The 16,783-nt window shown below is 40.1% G+C and overlaps 1 protein-coding gene across 3 annotated transcripts in view; it reads left to right on the forward strand.

The window, feature by feature from the left end:
* Positions 1-16,783, forward strand: part of IPO11 (importin 11) — a 295,012-nt gene that overhangs the window by 205,945 nt on the left and 72,284 nt on the right. For all 3 annotated transcript variants that reach the window (XM_073344033.2, XM_073344034.2, XM_073344035.2), the window contains 2 exons: positions 2,653-2,766; positions 7,879-8,000. In XM_073344033.2, the coding sequence (XP_073200134.1) occupies positions 2,653-2,766; positions 7,879-8,000 (236 nt within the window). The remainder of the gene's footprint in view (positions 1-2,652; positions 2,767-7,878; positions 8,001-16,783) is intronic.

The raw sequence follows: 16,783 nt of genomic DNA on the forward strand, positions 1-16,783 counted from the left end.
CTAGGTTTTGGAAGGGTTTAGTTGCAGCTATTCCTTTCTGGTTAGAGAATCACTTCCCTTGTGAGATTTGAATATTGTGTTAGCTGGTCTATATTAGCTCCATTCAAACCATTAGCCATGTATTCTTTTCAACATCTATCTGTGCAAACATAGTTTTTGGGTACCCTTATGTCTGCACACAGAGTGGAAGACTTTTCATAAAGATCAGGTCTCACTTAGGCCATGTCAGCAAAAATTTTGTTGCTCGAGGGTGTATTGGTACAGCTTTGTCGCTGTAAGCTTGTAAGGGTAGACATGGCCCTAGGCCTTATTCTAGTTTCATTCTTAATTTTTTCTAATTTTAATATTAATCAAACTATTCATTTGCCTGTATTTTTTCCAAACCCCCATATGAATGATGGAGAAAGAAAACTACACATACTAGACATGGTTAGGGTGTTATCTTTTATTTAGAACCCCAGTTCATTTAGAGACATCTCAATGATTTGTAACCTATGCCAAAGAAGTAAAAGGGAAGGTAATTTCTTCCCAAAGATTATCGAACTGGATTTTGGGTGGTTTCAATCTCTGTTAAATGGCTAAACAGGATGCTTCTGTTCATATAAAATCTATCTCTGCTAGAGGTCAGGCTACTTCAGTGGCTTTCTTTAGAAATGTTCCTATTGCCAGAATATGTAGAGCTGCCACATAGAGTTCCATCCATACATTTACTAAACCGTATGCAATAGCACTATGAATAGGGAAGGTTTCCAGAGCTGGCACGTCTTTTGGCATGTCAGTTTTTCAGCCTTTAGTTACTTAAGATTCAGATTTCCGACATCCTTGCATGGGAGTCTACGTATATTCTAAGGCCAGAAGGGACCATAATGATAATCTAAAATGACCTGCATGTTGCAGGCTACAGAACCTCATCCACACATATAATATGCCCGTAACCTCTGGCTGAGTTACTGGAGCCCTCAAATCTTGATTTAAATACTTCAAAGTTATAGAAAATCCACCATTTACTCTAGTACAAACCAGCAAGTGAATCATGCCCCATGCTGTAGAGGAGGTAAAAAAACCCCAGGGTCTCTGCCAGTCTGAGCTGAGGAAAAATTCCTGCCTGATCCCAAATATGGCGATCAGTTAGATCCTGAGCATGTGGGCAAGACCCACCGTCCAGACAACAATTCTCTGTAGTAACTGAGCCCTCCCCATCTAATGTCCCATCTCCAACTGTTGGAGATATTTGCTAATAGTTTCAGATGGGCCCTATGCCATTATAGGCATGCTCCATAAACTTATCAAGCTCACTCTTAAAACAAATTAGGTTTTTTGTCTCCACTGCTCCCCTTGGAAGGCTGTTCTGGAACTTCACTCCTCTGATTAGAAACCTTTGTCTAATTTCAAGCCTAAACTTACTGATGGCCAGTTTAGACAACAGCCGTATAGGCAATCACTTGAAGATGTGTTGTCTATATATATTCCACTATCTTCCCTCCTTTTCTACAACACTGAAATCTGTAACAATTGAGAGATAGTTGGCCCCACCTGTTTTGCTTTCCCCTTGTGAGGGTATATAAGTGTAGCTAGGGCGCAAGCTGGAGAAAACAATTCAACTCACTGGTGCTGCGGCCATGCAAACACCCAAGAGTGGAAAACATATAAACAACACATGTCAAGAACATCCATTACTGTAAGCTAAATAACCTCTTTTTATGTATTTATTTAGAGACAGTAATATGCTTGTTGGTTTACAAAACACAAAAATAAAGACAGTCTCTGCCCAGAAGAAAATATAATCTAAAAGATGCACAAGACAAAATATACAGAAAAAAACTGGATGTGGATATTAAAGATGTTTTCTCTCTCATAATTATAATAAATTCACTTGCCCATGTCTAAAAAATCTCAGATATCATTGTGGGGTATCTGCTTTTTCATTTTTCAAGTACAAAATATTGTAAAATATTTGTTTATAACTTGCTAGATGCAAGAGTCAATACCAGAAATACCATTGATATCTCCTGAATTGAACAATATTAACTGATACAAATATCTTACAACAATCCTGTGAGCTTCTGAATACTAAGGCCATTATTGTAACTAGCTAAGGCACATCTTAAAAATATAAACTGAATTTTGGGAGACTAGCAAATTAGCCACTGTATAGACTTGCCAAAAGCTATCAAAGAGAACTGTAACAATATTTTAAGAGATATTAAACAGTTCTAGATATAATTAATAAATACTCATTTTACAAAAATACATTCCAAATTTGCATTTGCTAACAGAATGCCATGTTACCAGTACAATTTATGCTTCATAGTGTAAGATGCAATTAGTCTAAACTGTACAGTACCTTGAAAGTTAGCATCTGACAGCATTTACTACTCAGTGGTATAGAATCTAACATTACAATAGTTTGTCCAGATTGGTAGAATAGGAGCTACCTTTGTGGTAATGGTAGGTCAATACTGTATCTCTGGTGGCTTCTGTAGTACACGTCAATAATTCCTGATTTGGTAAAGGAAGGTAAAGCATCAAGAAAGGGAATGCATGCAAGCATTCTCCCTATATTCCCTATACTGTTTTGGTATTTCTGTAGTGTAGTATGTATTTTTTCTACATTAAAATAAAAATCTTCTGTTTTCTTTACTTTTGTTTCAGAGATATCCAGTGGTGATGTCTACTTACTTGGGAGTCATAGGTAGACTTCTGCTACAAAATGCAAGTTTTTTTTCACTGCTTCTGAGCCAGATGGCATGTGAGTGTGGTCAAGAGGTAAGAGGATTTGTCTTGGCATTTCAAATGAACTGTTTATGAAAGGCTTGATCCTATGCACACCAAGTGCTATTATTCACAAGAGTAAAGTTACTCTCACACTTTATTGGTTGACGTACCCCAAATGTGCAAGTGGAAATAAAAGGTCATTCTGTTTTCCCCTTCTATCTTCTCCCACTCTCCAAGAAAGTTTGTTTTAAAACATTTTGAAATGTCTGTGAAATATTTTCCTGTTGTGAATTCCAAGGACTGCTCACAACCCTGTGTAGACCACTAGACAAGGCAACCATCAGGCCTGGGCATTTCTGAGAACTCATCCCTTTTAAGAGAAGTCAGACTGATGTCTAATTTGCAGGGAAGGGTGTGAGGGGTTCCCCATGGTGAAACCTGGAACTGGGGTACTGCTGGGCCCTTTGGTTTACCAACCTGGACTCCCTCTCACATTGTGATATTGTGACAAGCTGCAAACTTTTCCAGGTACTGCACTTATATAGACATCCACAGACAGGGAGTTACATGAATGCTGCTCATGGACCAACAACAGAGAGGTTCTTGCCAATTCCCCACAGCTCCCCAGCCTAGGACCTCATAGCTGTACCGCCCTGCCCCGATCAGAAGCCTGACCAGTGTAAGTTTATAACCCAGTCTGTCCCTCCCTTAATGTGGAGAAGACATGTACCAGCTTTTGTTCCTGAGCTGAGGTTTCCAAAGTACTTCAAGCAAAACACACTGTTTTAGGTAAAATATAAAACAGTTTTATTAACTACAGAAAAATAGATTTTAAGTGGTTATAAGTGGTAGGCATAAAAGGACAGAGATGGTCACCAAATAAAATAAAAATAAGCGCCCAATGTATATTCTATAAACTAAACAGGATTTGAATCAAGCAATATTCTCACCACATTGGATGTTCCAGTCCTTAATGTACAGACTTTCCTCCTGAAGTCTGGACCAGTCTCCTCAGATGATCTTTGTCTTCTTGGCGTCCTGGTTGTTTCCAGTGTAGGTGATAGAGGAGAAAGGCCCTTGCCTGCTGCAATTGTCCTTTATTTTATACCCTTGTGCCTGGCATTCTAGCAGATACTAGCCCAGGCATGTCCTGGTGGGCTTTGCTGAGGGCTTGTCCACACTGGCTTGTGTAGTTGCGGCACAGCGCCTGCGCTCTAAAAAAAAAACCCACCTCCACAAGGGGTGTAGCTCCCAGCGCTGGGAGCGCGTCTCCCAGCGCTGGTGCACTGTCTATACTGGTATGTTATAGCACTGAAACGTCCAGTGCTCAGGGGGGTGTTTTCTCACACCCCTGACCAAGAAAGTTGCAGCACTGTAAAGTGCCAGTGTAGACAAGCCCTAAGTCACTGGGAATGATCAGTTCCCATTGTGTGGTGCTTGCATAGTTGAGTCACACAGTTGATTAATGAGTGGTCAGCACCCACCTGGGCAGGGATTCTTTGTGTGTCACTAGCAAAGTGACAGCACATTTCAGTAACAACCATAGCACACTAATGATACGCACGTTTGGATAGAACAACGGGTTTCAGCAGATCATGACTTTCATATGGTACCTTACATGGCATGTTTCATATGAAATATCACAACTATATATGAATAATGACTATGGGGGTTACAGAGTGTCATTCTGAGGTACAGTGTGTCACAAAGGGTTATTTCCCCAACTCTTGAACACTGAAAGATTAAGAGCAGCAGCCACCCTTCCCATCAATTTAACTCTTTGGAGGAAAATCTAACCCATGCTGCCAGGATGAACTGCCGCAGATGCCACTAGCTTCAAATGTACTGGCATACATCAGCAATAACCAGGACTGTGTCTGGGATAAGAGATCCCATTCTTCCTGCATCTTTTTCACTTGCAAACTAGCTGCTGGGAAACTATGACATAGCTCCTGGTCATCTTAGCCATTCTGTGACCTATCAAACAATTAGTGTCAGTCTGTTTAATGCATTGCTTTTAGTTTGCCTTTCTGGTCAGACTCAGTAATGTTACAAAAGGTAGATGTCTCTTTGCCAGCTAAGCTAGACTCTTATTAGACAGAAAGCAAGCAGAGAAAAGAAGAAATAGGAGATATAAAGTGGAGAAAGAAAAATTACATATTAGGGAGGGGGGGTCAAAGCATGTTGGCAATGCTGTATGTTTTTCAAAATTGATCCATTCCTGATTGGTGGTTATGTTCTCTGATTGCATCCTCTCTCTCCATTCACGAAACCTAAAGCCCAGTTTTGTGATATTAGAAACTGGGTTTACAGGAGGTGGTGTCAAACACGATGGTGAATCTCACTCCCTTAAACTATTCAATCTACAAATTTAGATGTTCTGTCCACTGGCTGTCAGGTCAGATAAGTGCAGAGAAAAGGACAGTCTTTCAGATTTAGTAGTCAGTTACCCTTTATCATTGTACCTGGCCTCCCCGAAACTCATGATGCCAATTCACCCAGCAGGCGTAGCCTAAAAAACTGAGGAAAAGGCAATCTCAATCAGTATTACTCCCAACTCTTACTCTGTAGCGTGCTACCAAAAGCCCACACAACAATAAGAAAGGTTAGGGCTGCCACATCACCAATATATGCACCACTGAAATCCTCTGTAGTAGGGTCCTTGGTGGTAGGGTTGCAAACTTGGTAATATTTAAAAAACAGACACTCCAGCAGGAGTGCCAGAACCTCCCCTGCCCCACTTATTCCCCCCAAACCCTACCCTGCCCCCCTGTTCCCCCAAAGCCCCGCCTATGCCATGCCTATTTCATAGAATCATAGACTATCAGGGTTGGAAGGGACCTCAGGAGGTCATCTAGTCCAATTCCCTGCTCAAAGCAGGACCAATCCCCAATTTTTGCCCCAGACCCCTAAATGGCCCCCTCAAGGATTGAACTCACAACCCTGGGTTTAACAGGTCAATGCTCCAACCACTGAGCTATCCCTTTCCCCAAAGCCCTGCCTCTTCCTCAGGTCCCACCCTGCTTCTTCCCCGCAAAGCCCTGCCCCCATCCACTCCTCTCACCCCCTCCCCCGTCGCTCGCTGCTTTCCCCCTCCAACTCCCCCTGCCTTGAATCATAGAATATCGGGGTTGGAAGGGACCTCAGGAGGCCATCTAGTCCAACCCCCTGCTCAAAGCAGGACCAATCCCCAATTAAATCATCCCAGCCAGGGCTTTGTCAAGCCTGACCTTAAAAACTTCTAAGGAAGGAGATTCTACCACCTCCCTAGGTAACGCATTCCAGTGTTTCACCACCCTCGTAGTGAAAAAGTTTTTCCTAATATCCAACCTAAACCTCCCCCACTGCAACTTGAGACCATTACTCCTTGTCCTGTCCTTGGTCAGGAGGGACTTCCCTGCGTAGCCAAGGCTGGGAGCTGCAACCACCCAACGCAGGCAGGAGGTGGCCCTGGCTGAGTGGGGGCTCGTGTGGGTGATGACTCGGCGCCTCCCCATCTCCCCTGCCTGCAATAGCCAGACCACTGACATACAATTCACTTCAGACTGTACATCCTCCCCAGGGTGCTCTTTGAGATTTGGACTTATTTTCTTCCTCTGTCTCAGTTCATAGCCATTGGATTACAAGGCCAAATATCTCCCCCCTCCCACACACACACACACCCCCACACACAGCTTGACCTTCATCCACTGAAGTCATCATGTCCCTTCACTCTTCACTTGGGCTTTTCTTGCTTATATTGCACTCAGATTCGCATCTGGGCTTCTCCATCAATTGATTCATTCTCTTTGTCTATCTCTCACCTCCCTTTTTTTCCCTTCTGGCCTGCCAGCTTGTGCTAGTTCTCTCTCGGTCTACTGATCCTGCTTCTGTTGAAGTTAATGGGAGTTTTTTTTCATTGACTTCAATAGGAATAGGAATCTGCCTTTTAGTGTCAGCAGTTACTCTGATTCTTGAAGATAAACGTGTATGCTAGCTCTGAGGTTGAATCACATGATCACCTCAGATTGTTAAGGAAATGTGTTTATAACAAAACAAAAAGAAAATATATGCGCGCGCGCCCACACCGTCCAGGTCACTCATTTGAAAGGCAATCACATACCTGGGTGGAATTAACATTCCAAGGAACTGTAAGAAAGCAACATGAAAGTAGAGGATGCACTTTCCTTCTTTAAATATACTGTCCAACAGTTGTGTTCAACATAACTATTTACTCTACAACTGAAAATGCATACTCTTTTCTAGTTTTTTAAGAATTTAATCATTCTTGATTTGCTTACAGTGTACTATAGTATAAATTTACCATGAAACCATTGCTCAGAGGGTGAAAATATAGTGCACTTACCGAATGTATTACCTAGCATCCAAAATGCTGTTTCTGTGCAGTGAGTTAATTAATTGAAAAGCATGAATTCACACAGATTAATCTGAAACTTCATAATATAGATTCTGAGTAGGAGTGGGGAGGTGATTTTACTTCTGTATATGGTGTTGCTGAGACCAGTACTAGAATACTGTCTGATTCTGGTGTCCACATTTTAAAAGGGATATTGAAAAATTGGAGAGAGTTCAGAAAAGAGCCACAAAAATAATACCAAGGCCCAAGAGTATGCCTTACAGTGAGTGACTTAGAGTTCAATCTTTTTAGTTTGAATTAAATGGGAGAAAATACTGGATACTAAAGGGTCATTTAATTTAGATGAGAAAGGTATAACAAGAACTGAACCAATGGCTGGAAATTGAAGTCAAGACCAATTCAAATTAGAATTAAGGCAAAGATTTTTCACAGTAAGGTAATTAATCACTAGAACAAACTACCAAAGGAAGTGGTGGTTTTTCTATATCTTGAAGTCTTGTAATCAAGACTGGATGCCTTTCTGGAAGATATGCTTGGTCAACCTCAAGTTATTAGGCTCAAAACAGGGGTAAGTGAGAGAAATTAAATGGCCTGCTTTATACAGGAAGTCAGATTAGATTATCTAAATTAAGAGCAAAAGTAAAATAATTGAATTTCTAATATACTGAAATATACACATTCAGATTATGTGAAACAAGTCTCACTTTTACATATATTCACATACAGGGAAATACTTTCCTACATCAAGAGTTTAACACTGCATTTGTAGACTATATGTAATATTTTGGCGGGGATTGTTTTTGCAGTTGGACCAGCTTCTTGGTAACATGATTGAAATGTGGGTTGACCGCATGGATAATATTACCCAGCCAGAAAGAAGAAAGCTTTCAGCTTTGGCATTACTTTCACTTCTGCCATCAGACAATAGGTAAGCAAAATTTAATAGATATCACTCTGTTTATCACTAATATTAAAACAAATTAAAAAGAACTTGCCTGATGATTTTTAAACATTTTAAGAAGAATATATTGATAAATAATTTTGCTGTGTCTGTTGTTAGTGACCAAAGAAATGAAAAAGCTTAATATAAAATAGTATGAAATAATTCTTCTCCTTTTTAGTTCTGCATAGCTACTATAATTTGTCTGCTTCTCTCCTGGACAGCATTACTTGAACATATTGAATATATGAAGTAGATAATTGTGCTTCAGGTTCCCCCCAGTTTAAAACTAAAGAGTTGCTGCTTCTCTCTTCCACATTTAAGTAGTTGGATCAATCTGCTCGTTAGGGTTTTGATGTTCCCTTGTGAGGACAGTTTTTGTTTGGTCTTATTTCATATCAGAGCAGATCTGTCTGCTATAGGATCTTTTTCAGCATGACAATGGGGGGGAGGAAAGCTGCATGTGTAGATGTATGTGAACCCAATAGGTGCAGCTTATTTTATTTTGCTCCTTTTACTCTTGGGACCTATCATGGAGAAATAAGGCATTCTAAATAAGCTTTGTCTGTGTGTATGGAGGCATTGCCGCCGCCACCACCACATGATCTTCCATGGACTCTGAGCCTAGGACTCAGTTTGAGAACATGGGTCCAAATCTGATTCAGCTATTCCTGTATATAGAGAATAACAACTGTGCCCCTCCATCCAAGGTTTGTAGTTATTACCACCCTAATTCTTTTTTGAACTCAGTTATACTTTTGGCCTTCACAACATCCTCTGGCAATGAGTTCCTCTGGTTGACTGTATGTTGTGTAAAGAAGTACTTCCTTAGGTTTCTTTTAAACCTGCTGCCTATTAATTTCATTGGGTGACCACCTGGTTCTTGTGTTATGTGAAGGGGTAAATAACACTTCCTTATTCACTTCTCCACAGCATTCATGATTTTATAGACTGCGATCATATTCTCACTCGGTTGTCTATTTTCTAAAATGAACAGTCCCAGTCTATTTAATCTCTTATCATGTGGAAGCTGTTCCATACCCCTAATCATTTTTGTTGCCCTTCTCTGTATTTTTTCCATTTTTTATATATCTTTTTTTTGAGATGGGGAGACCAGAACTACATGTAGTATTCAAGGTGTGGGCATTCCATGGATTTATATAGTGACATTATAATATTTACTGTCTTCTTATTACATCTTTCCTAATGGTTCCTAACATTCTGCTAAGCTTTTTTGTCTGCTGCTGCTGTAGAGTGAGTGGATGTTCTCAGAGAACTAACCACAGTGGGTCCAAGATCTCTTTCTTGAATGGTAACAGTTAATTTAGACCCCCATCATTTTGTATGTATAGTTAGGATTGTGTTTTCCAATATTTTCCCATTACTTTGCCTTTATCAACACTGAATTTCCTCTGCCATTTTATTGCCCAGTCACCCAGTTTTGTGAGATCCCTTTTTTAAGTCTTTGCAGGCTGCTTTGGACTTTACTAGTTTAAGTAATTTTGTATCGTCTGCAGACTTTGCTACCTCACTGTTTACCCCTTTTTCCAAATCATTTTTGAATATGTTGAACAGCACTGGTCCCAGTACAGATCCCTGGAGGACACCAGTGTTTATCGCTCTCCATTCTGAAACTGACCATTTGTTCCTGCCCGTTGTTTCCTGTCTTTTAACCAGTTCCCTCTTATCCCATGACTTCTTGGTCTGGTTAAGAGCCTTTGGTGAGAGACCTTGTCAAAGGCTTTCTGAAAGTCCAAGTACACTATATTCACCAGATCACCCTTGTCTACATGTTTGTTGATCCCACTCAAAGAAATCAGATAGACTGGTGCAGCATGATTTCCCTTTACAAAAGCCATGTTGACTCTTCCCCAACATATCGCATTAATCTACGTGTCTTATAATTCTGTTCTTTTCTATAGTTTCAACCAGTTTGCCTGGTACAAAAGTTAGGCTTACTGGCTTCTAATTGCTAGGATCGCCTCTGGAGTCTTTTAAAAAAAATTATCACATTAGCTATCCTCCAGTCATCTGATACAGAAGCTGATTTAAGTCATGGGTTACATACCACAATATGGATCCTGGACAACAGGACAGATCTCTCAATCTCCGTTCTGTTCACTCCCTCTGAAGCATCTGGCACTGGCCACTGTCCAAAGATAGGATACTGGGCTAGTGCCAAAGAATGTGCATTTACAACATGTAGTTGTATAGAAGTTGCTATGTGGAAAGCTGGAGATTTTGGCAGCTGGTTAGGGAGCATTTGGACTTTCAGCATCAGGTAGGAGTTGGGAGATTATTTAAGGTTTGAACATCTGGTAGGTGTGCAAAGCTTTTGCCATTAGGGAGTGAATGTTCTTCCTCTTCCATTCTCCTTTGATGAGCAGGACATAGTTGATTTATCTTTAGGGAGGGATGGGGTGTTGAATATCTAATATATTGTTAATGAACAAAAAAATGGAAAAATATGAATTCCTCCCCCTGAAGACCACACTAGCAACCAGCTACATCATTGCCCCTTCCTCAGTGTGCCCTACTACATCCACCAGTGATAGATAAGTACATAAACTGGATGGGGTTTTTTGTTCTGTTTTTTTGCTAAAATGATGAACAGTGTAATAGCTGGCATTGAAATTATCACTGTTGGAATTCATAGTTATCGTATATATGATAATTATGAATTCCAACAGTGATAATTTCAATTGAAATGAAATGTCATAAAGTTGACATTCATTGGATTTACTTAGAGCTTTAAAGTTTTGTCTTTCAGCAGAACTCAAGAAATCTGATTCCCTTATGTGTAATCTAATGTCTTAAGAATTGCCAAAAAGTCAGTCATCCTTAGCTAATGGGATACAATCTTGCATCAAGCAATGTTATTAGGCTAAAGGGGGTCATTTCACTCCTTGCTGTGAGCTCACACTCTGCCAGAGGCCTTCTTGAACATATGGTAGTTCTGTTTCAGTTGTAGTAACGTTTCTTAGTCTGACTTGGTACATTTTCCATAGGCATTAAGATGCTGACTCAAACTTCTCTTCAGATCCAACATTCAGAAAAAGAGATATGAGTGCAGTAGTACATATCAACACAGTGTAGTCCCTTTCAGCTGACCTTGCCTGTCACAGGTGTGATGGTTTACTATAAAATGTGCTTTTCGTTATATGATCATTTAATGTTGGGTCTTCATATAACTGAAGACAGACAAAATGTATTTTTGAAATGCGTGTTTTACATTATATCATACTGATTGTGTGTTGACAGTATGTGGGTTTTATACACCATAACATGTTCTGTGCTGAATGTTGTTTGAGGAGAAGAGGTGCGTTATCTAAAAGGGGGAAAAAATGTATAGTCTGATTAAATGATGAGGATTCCAGACTGTAGTATTGTTTGTGACCATGGGACAGATGAACTTAAGCGTATTTTTGAAAACTATTAAGCTGCTTGTTATTGAAGATGGGAAAATTGCACAAAATATAAAAGAATCTGAGTAAACCTCAAGTGAAGGATGCTCTTTACTTTTGGGGAATACTTTCCCATTTTTTTTCTCTCCATCTCCAAAAGTTGGGCTACTTCTTAAGTTAACATTTTCATTTTCAGTTGTTTACCTTACCTGAGACCTAGTTGCAACATTATGGTATGGAAAGTATATGTGGTTTGCACATAGTCTTGTTTTCCACTAGAAGTCTTCCTTCCAAATATTAATGGGGACCAGCCCTACTTAAATTGAAAATATTGGGCCTATACCTGAAAAGACTTATTCATATGAATAACACCATTTAAATCAATAGGATTATTCATTCAAGTAAGGATGGGCTTGCAGGATGATATTAATGTGGTGAGGCACACAGTATTCATGCCAGCAAGCAATGCTCTTTCAACTTTCTGCAATAACATATTTGTGATTCCCATAATGTATTCATTTCAGGATATACTAGCTATAACATTTGAGTTTATTACACCATTAACTTTAAAATCTTATAAATGTAGTGAGCAAATTACAAGTTCTTTTTGTGCAGTTTCCAAGTCATTGTTGCAAGAAGAAGATGCTGAGGAATTCTATCCTTGAGTAAAACTTCAGTCGTTAGCAAGCATATTTATTTAATTTATGTCACATGTACAAAATCAGATCATCATAAAATTTCACAATTTTCCTATATGACACCTAGTAAGATTGCCAGGTCCAAAATACCCTCTCAAAGAGAATCAGTTGGGCTATGAAAATCACCGATCAAATAACTGCCCTGCCACTATTGAAGATTATAGTCCTGTACATCTTCTGCAGTTCCAGGAACTTATACTTCATGTACTCAGTACACAGGTCTGTAACTTGCATTAAAAGAAAGGCCTTCCGAATTCATTAGTCATTCAAGCACAAGTTAAGTTGGAAATTTTTAAACAAAACTCTTTTGAGTTATCCAAGCACATGCATACACAGAAAAAGTGAGTAAGTTTTTCCCCTAAAGATTTCCCATTCAGTTGACTTGATGCTTCAGCCATGTGACAAGGTGGGTTTGATCTGTCTTTGTGTTTCTTACTGTGGAGAACACCAGGTTAATCCAGAATGAGGAGGAGGGACTGAAGGAGAGGAATGGCACAGTAGAGATGGTGAAAACAGCCTGACTTTTGTTTCCTTCCCCTTCCTGCCTTCTGAACTGCTTAGTTTTGCTTTGGCTTTTTGTAGATGCGTTTCCTAGTGTGTTTTTCCTAGTATGCTCTTCTAGTCTGTGGCCCTTTTAATCTAACAGAGACTAGCAGCTGCAGATTTAAAGTCACCATTTTGGTTGTGCTTGCTGCAGACTTTGCCTCCTTCCCATCCAGATGACAACTTAATTTACGTAAGAGCCTAGTTACCCCTTTCCATTCTGAAAATTTACAGTTTATTCCTACCCTTTGTTCCCTGTCTTTTAACCAGTTCTCAGTCCATGAAAGGATCTTCCCTCTTATCCCATGACAACTTAATTTACATAAGAGCCTTTGGTGAGGGACCTTGTCAAAGGCTTTCTGGAAATCTAAGTACACTATGTCCACTGGATCCCCTTGTCCCCATGTGTGTCGATCCCTTCAGAGAACTCTAATAGATTAGTAAGACATGATTTCCATTTACAGAAACCATGTTGACTTTTGCTCAACAATTTGTTCTTCTATGTGTCTGACAATTTTATTCTTTATTATTATTTCAAATAATTTGCCTGTGACTGATGTTAGACTTACCGGTCTGTAATTACTGGGATCACCTCTAAAGCCCTTTTTAAATATTGGTGTTACATTAGCTATCTTCCAGTCATTGGGTACAGAAGCTGATTTAAAGGACAGGTTACAAACCATAGTTAATTGTTCTGCAATTTCACATTTGAATTCTTTCAGAACTCTTGGGTGAATGCCATCTGGTCCCAATGACTTGTTACTGTTAAGTTTCTCAATTAATTCCAAAACCTCCTCTAGTGACACTTCAGTCTGGGACAATTCCTCAGATTTGTCACCTACAAAAGACAGCTCAGGTTGGGGAATCTCCCTAATATCCTCAGTCATGAAGACTGAAGCAAAGAATTCATTTAGTTTCTTTGCAATGACTTTATCGTCTTTAAGTGCTCCTTTAGTATCTTGATTGTCCAGGAGCCCCACTGATTGTTTAGCAGGCTTCCTGCTTCTAATGTACTGAAAAGACATTTTGTTATTATCTTTTGAGTTTTTGGCTAGCTGTTCTTCAAACTCCTTTTTGGCTTTTCTTATTACATTTTTACACTTAATTTGGCAGTGTTTATGCTCCTTTCTGTTTACCTCACTAGGATTTGATTTCCACTTTTTAAAAGATTCCTTTTTATACCTTTTTATATAACACTGCTTCTTTTACATAGTTGTTAAGCCATGGTGGCTCTTTTTTAGTTCTTTTATGGTGTTTTTTAATTTGGGGTATACATTTAAGTTGAGCCTCTATTATGGTGTCTTTAAAAAGTGTCCATGCAGCTTGCAGGGATTTCACTGTAGTCACTGTACCTTTTAATTTCTGTTTAACTAACCTCCTCATTTTTGCGTAGTTCCCCTTTCTGAAATTAAATGCCACTGTGTTGGGCTGTTGAGGTGATCTTCCCACTACAGGAATGTTAAATGTTGTTATATTATGGTCACTATTTCCAAGCGGTCCTGTTATAGTTACCTTTTGGACCAGATCCTGCGCTCCACTCAGGACTAAATTGAGAATTGCCTCTCGCCTTGTGGGTTCCTGTACCAGCTGCTCCAAGAAGCAGTCATTTAAAGTATCGAGAAATTTTGTGTCTGCATTTCGTCCTGAGGTGACATGTACCCTGTCAATATGAGGATAATTGAAATCCCCCTCTATTATTGAGTTCTTTATTTTGATAGCCTCTATAATCTCCCTTAGCATTTCATCGTCACTATCACTCCTGGTCAGGTGGTTGATAATACATCCCTACTGTTATATTCCTATTAGAGCATGGAATTACTATCCATAGAGATTCTATGGAACATGTGGATTCATTTAAGATTTTTATTTCCTTTGATTCTACATTTTCTTTCACATATAGTGCCACTCCCCCCCACTCCCTGCACAACCTGTTCTGTCCTTTCAATATATTTTGTACCCCAAATGATTGTGTCCCATTCATTGTCCTCACTCCACCAGGTTTCTGTGATGCCTGTTATATCAATATCCTCCTTTAACATGAGGCACTCTAGTTCACCCATCTTATTATTTAGACTTCTAGCATTTGTGTACAAGCACTTTAAAAACTTGTCACTGTTTATTTGTCTGCCCTTTTATGATGTGTCAGATTCTTTTTTATGTGACTGTTTCTCATCTGATCTGGCCAATACTTTATCCTCTTCCATCCCCTCCTCCTGAATAAAACCTAGAAAATCTCTATCAATAGACTCTCCTCTAAGAGAAGTCTCTGTCCAATCCACAGGCTCCTCTGCAGCAATCAGCTTTCCCCCATCTCTTAGTTTAAAAACTGCTCTGTAATTTTTTTAATGTTAAGTGCCAGCAGTCTGGATCCACTTTGGTTTAGGTGGAGCCCATCCTTCCTGTATAGGCTCCCCCTTTCCCAAAAGTTTCCCCAGTTCCTAATAAATCTAAACCCCTCCTCTCTACACCATCGTCTCATCATCGTCATTGAGACTCTGAAACTCTGCCTGCCTACATGCCGTTGCACATGGAACTGGAAGCATTTCTGAGAATGCCACCATAGAGGTCCTGGATTTCAGTCTCTTTCCTAGCAGCCTAAATTTGGCCTCCAGGATGTCTCTCCTACCCTTCCCTGTGTCATTGGTACCTACATGTACCACGACCATCAACTCCTCCCCAGCACTACACATAAGTCTATCTAGATGCCTCGAGAGATCCGCAACCTTCGCACCAGGCAGGGAAGTCACCATACGGTTCTCCTGGTCCTCACAAACCCAGTTATCTATGTTTCTAATGATCGAATCTCCCATTACTAACACCTGACTTTTCCTAGTGACTGGAGTTCCCTCCCCCAGAGAGGTAACCTCAGTGCGAGAGGATACCCCAACATCATCTGGAAGAGAGGGTCCCAACTATGGGAAGGTTTCTCTCTGCTCCTGTTGACTGCTCTCCTTCTCTGGGCCTTTCATCCTCTTCAACAGCTCAGGGGCTGTCTGACCGGAGGTGGGACAAATCTACAGTGTCCCGGAAAGCTTCATCAACATACCTCTCTGCCTCCCTTAGCTCCTCCAGTTCCGCCACCCTGGCCTCCAAAGCCCGTAAGTGGTCTCTGAGGGCCAGGAGCTCCTTGCACTGAATGCACACATATACCACCCACCCACAGGGCAGGTAATCATACATGGTACACTGAGTGTGATAAACAGGATAGCCCCTACTTTACTGCTGGGCTTCTGCCTGAATTCTCTCCTACAGCTACCTAGGTTAATGATAGGGTTTTTGTTAAAATCAAGAAGTTTTGATTGTAGTTTAGTTTAAAGATTTTAAAGAATGGCAAGTGTACCTCGCCCCCTTTTCACTCCCCTTCCAAACTCCCTCTTGAAACTCCCTGTTAGTGGCCCCTGTTTGCAAAGCTCCCTGGTCAGTTGCTCACTGCTTTATAAAGCCCTGGCCTTCTTGATAGCCCCACCTCCTGACTAAGGCTCATATAAAACACCACAAAACAGAACACAAACGATAAACAATGGTTTCTGGCCCATTCTGGTACAGTCTCTGATGTATTCCTCTCTATGGAGAGCTTTCAACAGAGATTACAACTTTGAGAGAGACCTGCCTCCGGAGCATTCTTCTCTTGATAAATTAAAACCAAGGTATTATTTCTCAAAATTATTTTGCATTTAGTCTTAATATATCACCGATAACTAAAACCATATATAAATGGATCAAAAGAATTTTGTTTAAGGACAGCTGAGTCCTGTTTGATATATCCTCGATAACCTAAACAATATCTAATTGGCCAAAGTAAACAACCTTAATTAAATCCTATGATATCAAAGAAAATGGTTTAATCAGTTATTCAGGGCTTGTCTACACTAGTTATGCTACAGTGGTACCGCTGCAGCTGCACTGCTATAGTCCTTCACCTTAGACACTACCTACATCAACAGGAGGAATTCTCCTGTCAGTGTAGGTAATCCACCTCCCTGAGAGGTGGTAGATAGGTCGATGGAACCCCTATGATTAAAATAGGGGGAGACACAGTGTTGAGTTGCCGGTAAAAAAAATAATTAAGAGCTGCCCTACCATTTCTGGTTTCTCTAGACTAGATATTTCTACTAATTTGGGAATA

The sequence above is a fragment of the Lepidochelys kempii genome, chromosome 5 (assembly GCF_965140285.1).
Source record: "Lepidochelys kempii isolate rLepKem1 chromosome 5, rLepKem1.hap1, whole genome shotgun sequence".
Classification (NCBI taxonomy): domain Eukaryota; kingdom Metazoa; phylum Chordata; order Testudines; family Cheloniidae; genus Lepidochelys; species Lepidochelys kempii.